The sequence below is a fragment of the Epinephelus fuscoguttatus genome, linkage group LG14 (genome assembly GCF_011397635.1).
Source record: "Epinephelus fuscoguttatus linkage group LG14, E.fuscoguttatus.final_Chr_v1".
NCBI lineage: Eukaryota > Metazoa > Chordata > Actinopteri > Perciformes > Serranidae > Epinephelus > Epinephelus fuscoguttatus.
Window position 1 is genome coordinate 13,787,908 of NC_064765.1, and position 15,822 is coordinate 13,803,729.

General features: G+C 40.5%; 1 protein-coding gene across 4 annotated transcripts in view; it reads left to right on the plus strand.

Moving 5' to 3' along the window:
* The window catches only part of LOC125901061 (interleukin-6 receptor subunit beta), a 33,193-nt gene extending 20,080 nt beyond the window's left edge, over nucleotides 1-13,113 (plus strand). For 3 of the 4 annotated variants that reach the window (XM_049596429.1, XM_049596428.1, XM_049596430.1), the window contains exons 6-15: nucleotides 12-177; nucleotides 569-651; nucleotides 975-1,206; nucleotides 3,076-3,264; nucleotides 3,745-3,849; nucleotides 7,147-7,293; nucleotides 9,377-9,508; nucleotides 9,604-9,700; nucleotides 9,822-9,903; nucleotides 12,273-13,113. In XM_049596429.1, coding sequence (XP_049452386.1) covers nucleotides 12-177; nucleotides 569-651; nucleotides 975-1,206; nucleotides 3,076-3,264; nucleotides 3,745-3,849; nucleotides 7,147-7,293; nucleotides 9,377-9,508; nucleotides 9,604-9,700; nucleotides 9,822-9,903; nucleotides 12,273-12,968 — 1,929 coding nt within the window. In that variant the 3' untranslated portion in view covers nucleotides 12,969-13,113. The remainder of the gene's footprint in view (nucleotides 1-11; nucleotides 178-568; nucleotides 652-974; nucleotides 1,207-3,075; nucleotides 3,265-3,744; nucleotides 3,850-7,146; nucleotides 7,294-9,376; nucleotides 9,509-9,603; nucleotides 9,701-9,821; nucleotides 9,904-12,272) is intronic. The other variant, XM_049596431.1, reaches the window with a different exon arrangement.
* The last annotated feature ends 2,709 nt before the right edge of the window (nucleotides 13,114-15,822 follow it).

Sequence of the window (15,822 nt, forward strand, 5' to 3'; positions counted from 1 at the left end):
TCCCTATACAGTCCGATGCTCAGGTGAAAAATGTGATTGGGAGAGACACATGGTTCGAGGTTTGTGACTTCAAGCCTGACACTTTATACACTGTCAGACTTCGTCACAGGTTCCAGAGTCCAAAGAGTCCCTGGAGCCCGTGGAGCAACGCCTGCCAGGGAAGGACAGGAGAGGATGGTGAGAGAAAAGACAGTTGACAAACTTGTGTATCGCACTTGTTGAAGATCTCAATCACTGTACTTAAAGATAAAAATAAAAACAACGCTGGAAACGAAATAGTTGGCACCTAGACCCCTGACCTGTAAGACCACAGCAATGCTTGTTAATTATTCCACTAAATGTCTACTAACTGGAGGTAGTTGTCACACATCAGCAATTAGTGACGCAAAGGAGAAAGAGATATATGAACTTTCATTGCAATAACCAGTGCTGTGGAGAGTTTGAATGTTTTTCTGTTTTGTACTGCTGGCAGAAAGTATGCATTCCACCCCCTTGTTGTTGTATTCCGTCAACACTGTATTTCCCTCAAATTATTTTTTTGTATTTCTCCCCTCCTTCCATCCACCAGCTCCATCTGCAGCACCAGCCTTCTGGAGGCAAGTGAAACAAACAGACAAGGATGGTTGGAGGCTCGTCTCACTGCTCTGGAAGGTGTGTGTGTTGACTTGTGTGTGGATCTGCATCATGTCTCCTTTTATCACTTTGAGTTTTACAGTTTCATATGTTTTGAATGTGATTAGTTTTTAATCACCATTTCATCGCTGACTGTCCCTAATTTGTTTTTCTGCTTCTCTGAAATACTACTACTGACTAATTTATGGCGTCATACTCTGATTCAAGTTAAGAATGAAACTGAAATCGCTGCGGAAAGTGGGACTTTAATTTCATTAAATGTTTATCTAACAGCAGATTCTGATCATCAAACAGAAAGTCACATTCACTTCTCACTTCCTGTTTTTTCTTGTGGTTTTCAGGCGTTGCCTCATTTTCTAGCAAATGGCAGAGTTCTCTTCTTCAACGTGACGTGTCAGACAGAAGGTGCCCAGGACCTGAGTGATCTTGGGGGCTGTGGAAATTTGCACCACACAAGTACTTCCTGTAGCTTGCTCCTGCCTGCTGGACGATGCTCCTGCGCTCTGACAGCCTCCACCTCTGTAGGGAGCTCACCAAAAGCGCGAGTATGGCTCAGTGGAGCTTCTGAGACAGGTAGGGTCTCACTTGAAGGTCCAGTGTGAGGATTTTGGGGGATATATTGGAATATAATATAGTAAGTATGTTGTCTTTAGTGTATAATCACCTGAAAATAAGAATCGCTTTGTTTTCGTTACCTTGGAACGAGCCGTTTTTACCTACATAGGGAGTGAGTCACCAAACACTAGGTCTAGATAGGGCCATTTGCGTTTTCGCATCTGCTACTGTAATTAGACGCTCCTGCCCCTGTTAGAAAAACACAAAAAAAACAAAAAAATTGTACGTGAAACTGCTTTATTCAGCGTTTTAACCAGTTTAAATCACATGGTCCATTTACTTGGAGAGGAAGAGACCTCTGCGGACAATTCGGCTACCAGTAAAAACTTCCTGAACATCTGGATCTTAAGTCACCAAAGAAAAAAGATGAGCACATAGCAGAAGGCGCTAGGCTACAAGTTGTCTCCGACATGCCATACAGCATCAGAGAAACACTGATTTGTAACTTGAAACTGTTTTATGCTGGGTTTTTATCTCTTTGAATTACCGGGTCTGTTTGATTTGGAGAGGAGGAGACATCTGCAGATAATTAGGCTCCTAGTAAAAACCCCAACACAGAAGGAATTCTAACTGGGAGAAGTTTCAGCTGGTTGCAATCTGCAACCCTCACCACTAGAGGCCACCAAATTCCCCTAAATCTTACACACTGTTGCAATGTTTGGCCGCATCATCACCTAAGACTCAAATTCTGCACCCAAACTTTGTTACTTTGATCAGTTTAAAGCAGGTTTTCACTGCAGTTTACAGGTGGGTGACAAAGTGAGGGAAACCCAATAAATGTGTGTGTTTAGGATACAGGTCATAGGAAATTGCAGATTAAATAGTCAACTGAACCCATTAAGAAGAGCAATGAGAGTTTTTGTGAATTAGATAGTACGATTGCTTTATTGAGTGTACACCAGTACCATTGCCAATAGTGGGATAGTTAGTGGGCTAAAACTGTACATAGTAGTTGAGGTAACACGTTGAAAGGCAGATAGTTAAAGTGTTTATATGTTGTATTGACTTAAAAGTGGGGTGCACTGGTAGAATGACTGACTGACAGATTGACACACTGACAGTTTCCGTGATTATGTACAGCATACCATACCATGACTTAGTCATACCAAAAATTAGAGAAAAAAAACAACAACATTGGTCCACAGGGGGAGCCACAGCGATCGGTCGCATTTTAGCCATTTTTAAGCATTTTTCTGTTGTTATGGCGCCACCCAGTTGCCAAATAGAGTTAAATTTCTCCAGTCACCTTGAGGCGTCCTGTTCTACATATCTACCAAGTTTAGTAAAAATCAATATGGTGGTTAGGCCTAGATAAGAAATGAGCTCTCTAGCGCCCCCATTTTGTTTGATGGGGTCAATAATGGAGGGGTCCCCTCAGATTATGTGTGGTCTACAAAGTTGCGTGGTGATCAGTGAAACCCTTGAGATGTTATACACCTTTATGTGATGAGCCACGCCCTCCGCAATATTCATTGCCTTATAGAAGCTCAGTTTTAGGAAGTTTTCCAACTTTTGCCAAGAGGGAACTTCAGATATTGGTCCCTAGATTATGTTCACCCAGTTTCATGCAGATTGGTCAAACTTCCTAGGAAGAGATCGATTTGAAGTGTTTGTCAAAAAATTCAAAATGGCGTAAAATCTATATAACCGGAAGTTATGGGTTCTTGAGGCAAATTTGTTCCTCATGAGGATCATGGAACAGACACACACACAGACAGAGTTTTCGTCGTTACATAGTAAGACAGTGAAATCAGAATATTAAACTTCTCAAATCCCATGCCTACAAACTTATTCCTCTTTGTCCTCTTCTCCCTCATTTCTCCTCAGAGCCACCACCACCGAGCCAAATCACTGTGAGTCCACTGGGTGACTCGCGCTTGGATGTTCACTGGACAACCTCAGTCAATTGGTTAACGGGTGGCTTTGTGGTGGAGTGGTTTGCTGTCAGAGAGAAGAACAGCGGCATCCTACACTGGGAAAAGCTGAATAGTTCCTGCACAGGGCTGGTTATCACCGGTAATCCAACAATACTTGCCACAGCTTAAAGGGACTAATTATGCTTTTTCTTATTTTCTCTCATATTTTTGATGTTGCAATGCCAGAACTTCAGCATGGCCAAAGTTTCAAATGATAAACGTAAATGTAAACAGGCAAAAACCTCAGGCTTCAGACCATTCTAACACAATTCCAATATCTATTTTTTACTTCTGAGACAAGTTGACGTTAGTTCGTAATGGATTTCGTTATATGATCATCTTCTTCACAGTGTGAGGAAAATGAAATATTTCTAAAAACAGTTAAGCATGTAAACATGTTCCAGTGCAAACCCAAAATACATAAACATCAAAATGGGCATATTAGCTCCCCTTTATTATATCAAATATTATCTTTGTTTGCCTATTTAGAGCTGAAACGATGAAGTGATCAATCAGTATATTGATTAATCAATTAGAATTACCAATACTGATAAGTATTTTCATCTTTGTGTTGTTCTAGAAGGAGTGAAGCCGATGGAGCGCTATGCTGTTACTGTCAAAGCACTGTACAATGAACGAGGGACGGGGCAGAGCAGTACAGTGCAAATTTACACACGCCAAGGAGGTACGTGATCTATATATGATATGCATTGTGTCATGCCAAGCTGTAAAAGTAGATTCAGACCAGGACGGCTGCATTCCTACTGAAGACATACTGTAAGAACGACACGTCACAAATATATACTTTTATTTTTCGAAAAGGCTCTGTAGTTTCCCTAACATAGCTGGAGAATGTAGTTTTGGTAAACGTTATTCAGTAAATTGTGCGTTATCTTAAGGACTGTTTTTTGCTGTTGATGATGAGAACATGTCACCCAGAGCAATTCATAATTTCTGGACAGCGGTGGTCTATTGCACAGAGAAAACAGTATCAATCAATACGAAACAAATAAAACAGTCTGAAATAGTATCAGTGAGCTATACTATTTTCCTCTGTTATAACTTTGGTTCTTGCTGTACTTCTTTGTTCTTATAACCTCCAGAGGAGGAACATCTCTTCTCCCGTGCAGCAGCTTGTACAGAGTGCACCGTCAGAGGCTCTTGATATGTGTACATGATAAACGAAAGCTGATTTTAAATGGAACAATCGATGGAGCTTACTGATTTAAAATAAAAGCGAATGACTTCATGTTGTACCTCGTCCAGTGATGTGATCATGAGGTGATCCATCTGTCTATCACAAACAATACTATCAGGACTCAGACTCCCAGCTACCCCATGGCACTGCACTATAAGACTGCTACCCATACTAACCTAGACACTTTGAAAGCCATGGTCATTGAAGTTATTCCAAAACATGTAAGGGGTGGTGGCAGACTCAAACGCCTCCTCCAACGGGAGACCATTTGGATTATCACTCTTAGGGCCACCACCTCTCCAGGCCTCAACGAGGAGACTGATTTCTCTCCTTTTTGGTAAATCTTTAAATGCATTGTTGTCATTATCCCAGCACTGAATTGCATGAGGAACACTTGGAATGATGTCACCTGATACAGCATCAAACTGCTGCACGATGTGATTTTGCCAAGTAGGACATGCTCCTGGATCAACATCCCACATTGCGTTCCTTGACTGGCATTGTAATCAACCAATCACATCATCAATGTGCTGCTCCTGCGCTTCTTTTAAAATTTCTTTGTGCTTCTTCAGAGCTAAGCTAGTTTTCCAAATTTAAGTTAGTGCAATAAAACAAAATCCTCAGAAACACTGAACAAAAACCTAATGAGCTACTGCAGGGTTAGCAAGTTAGCTTGCTAACTACTTTGGCTACACTAATGAGTAAACCTGCCAATAGACAAGAATATTAGCAAATTAGTGTGCAAACTAGGTAGCTATCCTAACAAGTAAGCTTGCCAATAGACTAGAATATTAGCACAAATGACCTTCTCCTCTCCTCTGATGCCAGCCACCTCAACATGCTCATTCTACTTGACCTGAGCGCAGCATTTGACACCATTAACCATTCCATCCTTCTTTCCCTTGAAACCGCTTTCAACATCACCGGCACTGCTCTATCCTGGTTCAAATCCTCCCTCTCTGACAGATATCATTATTACATTACATTACCACCAACTGCAAATCCCCCACTGCTTCCCTCTGCCAAGGTGTTCCCCAACGTTCAGTTCTTGGCCCCCTCCTCTTCATTCTGTACATTCTCCCCCTCGGTCAGTTAATCCGCCGTCATGGACTTCAATTCCACTGCTTCGCCAACAACATTCAGCTCCACATCTCCACTAAAGCCATCACTCCTGCCATTCACTCTACCCTCACCAACTGCATCACTGAAATAAAATCCCAGCTGCAAACTAACTTCCTCAAACTTAACTGTGACAAATCAGAAGTCGTCATCATTAGTCCCAAATCTCTTATCATAGCCACCCATAACTTCTCCCTCTCCATCGATTGCTCCACTGTGCTCACCTCTCCCCATGTCTGTAACCTTGGACTGCAGTCCTTGTGCCGATCCAGGAGCATCACTGCTACATTATTGCTGACGTAAACAAACAATCCAGTGTTTAGAAGAAACAAAACAAAACAAAAACTTTTATAATAGGCTATAAAAAGGAGAGAAAATGCTTTAATCGCAGGTATTTGCAGCTAAAAAATTATATAATCCTTTATCTGTCTCTAACAATAATCTAGCCAATTTGGAAAACTAGCTTAGCTCAGAGGAAGCACAAAGAAATTTTGAAAAAAGCACGGGAGCAGCACACTGATGATGTCACAGGGCTGTGATTGGTTGACCGCAATGTTGGTCCAGGAATGCGATGAGGGATGTTGATCCAGGAGCACGCCCTACTTGGCGAAATCACGTTGTGCAAACTTTTAACTTTTTATATTACTGCCTGTTTGTCATGTTTGTCAAGGACATGTATCATTGAGGGTGATTTATGAGGGGTTTTTCTTACATCATACTTTCCTCTCAGTATTGTTGTCATGGTTTCGAACGGTGAGTATCGGTGAGGGTGAGGGTTTTTATACACCCTCTTTTAAGTATCAGTATTACTGATGACATGTATATATGTATGTATAAACATGTCATCAGTAATATTGATACTTAAAAGAGGGTGTATAAAAACCCTCACCTTATACAATATATGTGTCACAATATATAACTATTCTTTTATTTCACTGTTGTTTATTTGACATTTAAACTTTTTCCTTGTTACCAAATGTGTTAATTACTTCAAGTATTCATTTGTGTCATTTTAATTTCTGTCAGTGTGTTGTTTTTGTCTAGTAGAGCTATACCAGTTTATCATATGACCTGCATCACATGACCCTCACATGAACTCTTTAATAGCACTTCTCTTCCCAATGCATTTTACATACATGATGAAGATTTTAGTCAAAACTCATTCATCCATGTATTAATAAAGCATTTTTAATTACAGTCAGAGTGCCTCAGATGAGTTTTGGACTGATGATGGTGTTGTGTCAATCAAGGATACCAAGACTGCATGAGAGCATCTGCCAAAATGTGACGGATTATGTGCCAAAAGTCAGTCAGATGTGACTGTGGCTGTAAACTTTTTAAAACATTAAAACAAGCATGCATCAGAGGAAGAAAACAAAAACATATGGTTGAAAATCATTTCCAGGTGCTGCTGTAATTTTAATTTTATTGATTTGTGTCGGTGGTGATTAAGTTATGACAGTGATCCAGCTTGTTTGTGAGAAAAGGATATTAATTTTGTTTAAGTGTGAGCCAACATTGTTCCTTTCTTCTTTTGCCAGACCAGACAATGATGCAAATACAACGTTATCAGATTAGTTTTTGTGAAATGCTGCCAGACAGTCAGCCTCCTTCTTACAACACATCCTGTGGTTGATCCTCATCACCCTCCCTGCTCCTTTATAGCGCCCTCAGCTGGTCCTAAAGTGGTGGTGCAGCAGATCTCAGGCAGCAGAGTGGAGCTCAAGTGGAGTCCTGTACCTGTAGAGCAGCTTCATGGTTTCATCCGCAACTACACAATCTACTACACAACAGCAAACCGACCAGCCAGGAGTGAGTGACACCCGCACACACATTTAAGCCTGCTGCAAAAACAAATATCAATCCAGATGTGTAAAAAGAAACACTGTATTGTAACAGGCCTGTTCAAGGTGTCATGATGAGAAAAACTACTGTCAGCTATTCATTTTTCTTGACACTTAAATTTTAGGTCTGTGAGAATGAATCTGTTGTTTGCTTCACTTCCCTTTGAAGATGACTTTAGAGATACTTCACCCTTGATTTGCCTGTTACATACACATGTATTGGTATGTTTGTGATGCATTTAATACATTGATCTGAAAATAAAACCTCTCCCATTTATTTTATAAATCCTAATCTCAATCTAATAACCAATTCTAGCCCACAAGGAGATACAAAAATGTGTTCAAAAAACCCCACAGAAACAGAAATCAATCACAAATTACTTCAAAAATGTTTATATACACACATACTCTCTTTAAAGGTTGTCAAAGGCACCAGTAAGTTCGTGGATGGGCACCGTCCCAGGGGCCCAAAATGTGCTCTCACCTGCAAATTGTCACTCGAATTAACAAGAAGAAACAAAAAACCCACAAAGAGATGCAAAGGAACTGCAAAAAGACACAACTACAAAAAGGGGCAAAACAAACACAAAAAGACACAAAATGACTACGAGGAGACACAAAATGACCAAAAAAGACAGAGATTGACAACGAGGAGACACAAAATGACCAGAAAGGACACATAAAGGCTTCAAGGAGACACAAAATGACCAAAAAGGACACAAAATGACCAAAAATAGATACAGATTGACAGTGAGGAGACACAAAATGACCAGAAAGGACACAAAATGACCAAAAAGTACACAAAATGACCAAAAGAAGACACCAAGTGACTACGAGGAGACACAAAATGACCAAAAAGGACACAAAATGACTACAAGGAGAGACAAAATGACCAAAAATAGATACAGATTGACAGCGAAAAGACACAAAACGACCAGAAAGGACACAAAATCACCAAAAGAAGACACCAAGTGACTACGAGAAGACACAAAATGACCAAAAAGGACACAAAATGACTACAAGGAGACATAAAATGACCAAAAATAGATACAGATTGACCACGAGGAGACAGAAAACGACCAAAGAAAGGACACAAAACAACTACGAGAAGGCACAAAACGACCAAAAAAGACACAAAATTACCAAAGAAGATTCACAATGACGACGAGGAGACACAAAATAACCAAAACAAGACACAGATTGACAATGAGGAGACACAAAACGACCATTAAGGACACAAAATGACCACAATGACACACAAAACAACAATAAAGGACACAAAGTGACTACAAGGAGACACAACATGACCAAAAAAGACACAAAATGACCAAAAAAAGACAGAGATTGACAACGAGGAGACACAAAATGACCAAAAAGGACACAAAATGACTACAAGTAGACACAAAATGACCAAAAGAAGACACCAAGTGACTACGAGGAGACACAAAATGACCAAAAAAAAGACACAAAATGACCAAAAAAAGACAGATTGACAACGAGGAGACACAAAATGACCAAAAAGGACACAAAATGACTATAAGGAGACACAAAATGACCAAAAATAGATACAGATTGACAACGAGGAGACACAAAATGACCAAAGAAAGGACACAAATTGACCAAAAGAAGACACCAAGTGACTACGAGGAGACACAAAATGACCAAAAAAAAAAAAAAGACACAAAATGACCAAAAAAAGACAGATTGACAACGAGGAGACACAAAATGACCAAAAAGGACACAAAATGACTACAAGGAGACACAAAATGACCAAAGAAAGGACACAAAACCACTACGAGAAGGCACAAAACAACCAAAAAAGACACAAAATGACCAAAGAAGATTCAAAATGATGACGAGGAGACACAAAATAACCAAAAAAAGACACAGATTGACAATGAGGAGACACAAAACAACCATAAAGGACACAAAATGACTACAAGGAGACACAACATGACCAAAAAACGACCAAAAAAGACATAAAATGACTATAACGAGACACAAAACGTAATCACATTTTGTCCATGTTGTGCCTTTTCTCGTGTACTCAGGGGTGACTGTGCCTGGTCATGCTCTTCGTCACTCTCTGGAGCATCTGCCATCTGGTAACTATAACATCTTCATGAAGGCCAACACTGACGCTGGAGCTGGAGCTGCTGGGCCCATCGCTAATGTTCACATAGGTGAAGACAGGACACACAAACTCACACACAACCACATATTGCTATATCTTTGACTTAGCTTTTATGTGTGTGTGTATGCATGTTTGTGTGTGAAGGCTCCGAGGAAATCAAGATAGTGATATATGCCGTCCTTCCCCTCATCCTGACGTCAGTGGCGCTGGTGCTGATGGTCTGCCTCGCCCAGAATAAGAGGTAAGATCTTGCATCAGTGACAAGTGAAAATATTGAAACACATATTCTGACTTCACTGTCCTGCTTTTACTATTTTACTTTTACACATCTGTTTTTTCTCACTCTGTAAATGACCGCGCAGGGTGAAACAGAAGCTGTGTCAGAACGTCCCCGATCCTTCTAACAGCACCTTGGCACACTGGACCCCAAAAATCACTCTAGAGGTAACCTTTAACCCCTCACACCTTTCTCCTTAATCAAACACTGGCTATCACTTAACAGTAACAGTGACACTTGTTACAATCATGTATCAGGCAATTCCATAATCAGCAAGGTTCAAATTTAAACCACTAGATGGCAGCAAAAGCACAGTTTCAGCCCTTAAACGTCTCATACTAGTCTACAGCCCGCTGCAGTTGAATAAATGTGAAAACATTAGAGATAAAACACAGCAAATTCGGTGAAAGTGATATCAAATCACAAAAAGATGAGATACTATAAATAACAGTAAAAACTGCTTAACCTTTGTCTTTACCTTTGTCAGTCCAGTTTACATATTACTAACTGGTAAATGTGTTACACTGTCCCTCACACAAGAAGAGACAAGAAGTATCACCAATTAAAGATCTACATTAAGCCCCCACACAAAGTAAAGCGCAGTAATTAATCTAGAAAACATGCATCTTCACAAGGCTGAGTGTCCACAATGGGCTTTTTTCTTCTAGCAGGAAACTGCTGGCAGGAGGTGACTTCTAGCTCAGCAGGTACAAAGTGCGCCCTATGTAGGCTGAGTCCTTTGCAACAGCCAGGGTTTGATTCCAACCTGTAGCCCTTTGCTGCGTGTTATTCCCATTCCCTCTTCCTGTTTCCTGTCTCTTTCCAGCTGTCCTGTAACAAAGGCAAAAGACCCTGAAAACAATTAATTCAATTTGCGCATTAAAGAAACCTGAGTGGAAACACCAAAAAAAAACTCAAAATATTGGAAAAAGATTTTTATACTTGGAGGCAGAAAAGCAGGAGTATTGATAAACGTAAATGCAACTGAATGATGACACACAGTCATGACGTGCCATCATTACATAGACCACTGCAAGCTCTCATCATCGTCTCTGAATTACTTTTTAACATACTTATGTGTGCACACAGGGCTGTTACCAAAACTCATCCAAGAGCACATAACTGTGATATTAACTGTTTAAAACTATCTACTTTTATTGTCCACTGAGACTTCCGTTATTATACATCTATTGTTTCCTTTGTTTTGGGTTTGACCAGCAATCTTTTGATATTTTAATCATGTTGCACCCTCTTATTCTGCAGTGGCACCTGACAATATAATCAGCACCACCCACTACTTATCTCAATGAACCAACTCCCAATATGCGCACAATAGTAGTGGATGGTAAAGCGCATAAGCTTGCATTTTCTTTTGCCAATTTTCTGAAAAATCTGTTCAATTTGTGTTACATTTGGATGGAAACCTGGCTAATGCCAGTTAAGCTGCAACTGTTATGGAACTCTAAGGCTGAGACACATGCCACATCTTTACTGCTTGGAAAATGCAAGATCAGGCACTGGGTGCTTCTCTTGTGCCTGCTCTGTGCCATCTTTTAAGGGAGCAGAGGCAGACTTTGCAAAGTGACCATAATCAGCACTGTATCAAAGCCGATTCACCATGAATCCTGAGTTGGAAACTAATCATCCTAGTGTTGTTTTTTTTAAGTGTGTATCATGCCTTAAATACTGTCCACATATTTGCATTGACAACAATGGATTTGGGGACACAAAGGTGGCATGTGTACGGGCCCTTTTTATGCTGATTTTTGGTGCTGCAAACGAAATTTTGTTGTGTTTTTTATATGCAATGACAATAAATATCTATTATCAGTAGGGGCTGCAAGTGGCAACAGTACGCTCAAATGAAACCAGCTGCTGATGGCAGTTTACAAAGATAAGGACAGTAGAGGAGATACCCGCACACTAATGTTACTGGGCTAGAAAGCCAAAAAAAGGTCCACAGACTGTGATCAATGCAAAAATAAAAAACGTCACACGTCTGTGCACAGACAGAAGGGTGCTCAAAGTGCAAAAAATAATACCAAGTGAACACCAATACACCCAAGACAAACTCTTTTGTTGCCCTAAGTAGGCGCAGCTTCACAGCAGCCCGAACAACATTTTGGGGAAATCTGAATAAAATCCACATTTACATTTGATGGATGCACACCACCTGCTCAGCAGAAAGAAAGATGAGAGACACAGCAACTAGCTGGTGAACACAGTGAAGCATTTAGCAGCTAAAGAGACAGACATGTTCCTCAGGGGTTGGTAGAGACCTAAAACAGAGCTAAAACAGAGTGCCCTGGACTCGCCAGGTGGCCAGAGACACAATTCTAAATTAATAAAAATGTTTCTCTGTATCTCCTACAAGGTATATGTCAGTTTTGTCGACTCATTTCTGCTGCCTCCAAATGGGCAAAAAAATAAGTTATTACATGTTTAAAGGGGGAAAAGTGGAAAACTGTGTGTTAGCCTACTTCAAAAAATATCCTCAAACTAAATTTAAACATTTCATTTTTGTTTTCCACCTCAGAGTATGAAGCAGCCTGCAATGACAGAGAAAACCAACATCAAATGCTCTGAAGTTATTTTGCTTGGTGAAAGTGAGCTGCAGAACTTCGACCCAGACCAGGACCTCACTTATGAAACATACTCCTCTCCTCACAAGTCTCTGCTTCCTGATTCAGGCGCTCAGACACCTCAAAATACTAGAAGATCTGAGAAGAAGTATGTCAAAGCCTCAACTGCCTCCTGCTCCTCTATCTACTCCAATGTCGTCTTCTCTCAGGCGCTCGATGGTGTCCCTTCACCCTACCTGTGCTATCTCCAATCCAATGACTGGCAGCACAGCACTGTTAGTGACATTAAGCTGCAGCTAGGTGGCGACAGTGAGCCGTATGTGTCTCTGCAGGGCAGGAGCACCACCAGATCTGATTCACCTCTGTCCCAAGCAGATGATCTAAAAACCCTCCATGTTTTTCTGAGACAGCATCGAAGTCCTGTGTTCTCCCATTTGTCCTCCGCCCCGCTCTTTCAACCAGCTGTCACGTCACCTCAACACCCTTTTTCCCAAAGCCTCTGTAACTCCGTCCCGTCGCTGCAGCACGACCCCTTCGCTTGCCCCAGTGACACTTTTACGACACCGTTGTCACCTTATCTCCACTCTGCGTTAGTGGATTTCTCCTACTGTCCCGTGGAGTGTGATCCTTACATCTCCCCTTCTGTTTAATCTGATGCAGGAAAATAAAACTTGGATTCGTTTTATTAGTGTCCATGAAAATATGCACACCCCTTTGACTTTTAATCAAAACTTTAAACTGACTATCATACTAAAATTTTAGAATTATTTTAAATCAGTTTGATCAAGAGGTGTCCCCCCCCCCCCCCCAAAAAATGAAGGAATAGTCGGACATTTTAAGAAATACACTTATTTGCTGAATGATATACAAGAAGCTCGATACCAATATTATGTCTGTCTGTTTGGTATAGAGCTGGATCCAGCAGCCATTTTGCTTCGCTTTGCTTAGCTTAGTTTAGCTTAGCTTAGCTTAACGTAGCATAAGACTGGAAACATTGAGAAACAGCTAACCTGGCTTTGTCAGAAGCTAAAAATAATCAAAAGTGGTACATAATCTAAAGTGTGGTACGGGGGCTAATTTAGCCCAGCTCAGACCAAAGATTCATCATGAGACAAAACCCTTTCAGAATGTTGCAGAGAAAAGTCGCAGCGGTTTGACCTGGCCGTTCTGAGCTCGACTCAAGCCAACTGATGGTGTCACCTGCAACTCAGCTGGTCAAATCGCCAGCCGGTGGTTTTCGAAGGCAAAGCACGTCAGCTATTTTAAAAGGCTATGGGCCTGTAGTGAAGTCCTCTGGTCAAGTCAAAATGACCACAGACGGCGTGTTCGCTTGCATGCTCTTTTTGTTTCTGTTTTTCGCTGTTTCATCACTACTACAAATGCAGCTGTAGCCAGTATGTCACTATCACTATCCTCATTCATACTTTAAGAAGCTACAAATTATATTCAGCCACAAAATAAGCCCGAAAAGCTGCAAATAGAGCGGAGTTACAGAGAGTTGTTGCATAGAGATGATACACCATCTCATCTAGTTGCATTGGTGTGAACCGGCAGGTTTTTAGAGCGTTGCAGAACGACGTTGCCTGTTTCAACTCGTCTCATCGTGAGTCTTTGGTCTGAACTGGCCTTTAGCTGACCTTCATACAGCTGTTTCCCCTTGCTTCCAGTGTTTATGCTAAGCTAGGCTAATCAGCTGCAGGCCATAGCTCCATATTTTCCCTACAGCCATGACAGCGGTATCAATCTGTTCATGTAACTCTAGGCAAGAATACCAATATGTTTCTCAAAATAATCAAATTATTAATTATATTCACTTTGTTTGAATTTGACAAAGCATTAAAAAACACAAGGGGGGTGAATATTTTTGATCGAACACTGTATTGTTTGTGGTTGATATATTATATTTTTGTATGCTTGATGCATTGTGATGAATTTATAATGTGTTTTTGACACTGTACTTCCTCACGCAGCTGATACATGTACTGTTTAGTATGCTTAGGCCTTTACTTGAATACTGAGGAATGTAAATAACCTAAAATGCTTCTGTACATACTGTATGTACTGATGTTTGGGAATGCCTGTTCTATTTTTCTATCCAGCAAACCTTTATTTATCAATGTGCTGATATACAGAAAAAAAAATAATTTAACAGAATATTTCACCCACAAAGTGATCATTTGTAAATCAGCTACTCGCCCCGTGTTACCTTGAGTTTGTGAAGAAAAAATAATGTTTCTCACATGCCTCCACAGTGAACGAAAAATCCAAAAACAAACAAACAAAAAAAAAAAAACCTCTTGATGAATTGAAGGAAAGGGGGACCTTGATTAACAACAACAAAACTATGCACTGGCTTGCCCAGGTGCGCCACTCATATGAAGAAGTGTTTTGGGGGCTGTGTTTTTTCTGGGGCCAGCATATACTTTGAATTTGTCACGATGGGAGCACCGTGTATTTATGCTGTGCTACAAGCGCCAGCAGCCTGACTAGGCACTGGGCATAAATTCTGCACTAAGCATTGCCGGTTAGGTGTTTTTATCTGAGCATCGAGAGTTGAAATTTTGGATAAAAACGCTGCGCTCGTCTATGTCTGCCCCCTAACAGTTGTCAACCAGAAAGGTCATTAGTCGGCAAGATTTCATTGGTTGCTTAGTCTAAACTATTAGAAGCTGCACCTTGTCCAAAAAAAAAAAAAAATCAAAACCTAAATGACTGGACCATGTAGGAATTTAATTTGAAAGGACAGACACAGGAAGAGGCCACGCTCAGCAGTCAGACAGGAGTCCCTTTAAAAACTTTACTGCTTTGCTGACAGCGTCATTAACAGGCGGCTCGCTCAGTGTGTGACGTGCACTTGTAGATAAAATATAGGCCTATATTAATGAAGGTTCATTAGTACGGTTTTGTATTTCTCTGTAATGTAGCACAGTGTTAACTATGTTACTGATACTATTCTTTCTCACACCTTCAACTCAAACCATTGTGTTGCCCCGCCCAAAATATATCATTTAATAATGAAATTAATATCTTAAACATGCGGGCAACTAGTCAACTAATGGTCCTAAATGATGACTATTGGTTGACTAGGAACATTCTTAGTCAGGGGCAACCCTATGCTCATCACTGTCACTTAAGCCATTAAATCACAGTGGAGGAGGGACAAATACCACAAACTATCCCAGCTGGGAATTTACAGCTGGACACAGGGCCTAAAATCATAATGTTTTAGCCAAAATGCATTTGTTAGGGAAGTCCTGAGCATACTACTGGATAAATGAGACTTGGATTATACTGCAGGAGTTGTGTGAACACATATTTTCATGTAGTTTTACTGTTGTTAAATGTGGCCCCCATTTACTCCAATTCATCAAGAATTTCTTCTGTTTTTGGATTCTTTGTTCACTGTGGAGGCATGTGAGAAAAACAAAGTATTCTTCACAAATTCAGTGTAACGCAGGGTGAGTTATTGATATACAAATGATAATTTTGTGGCTGAACTGCTCC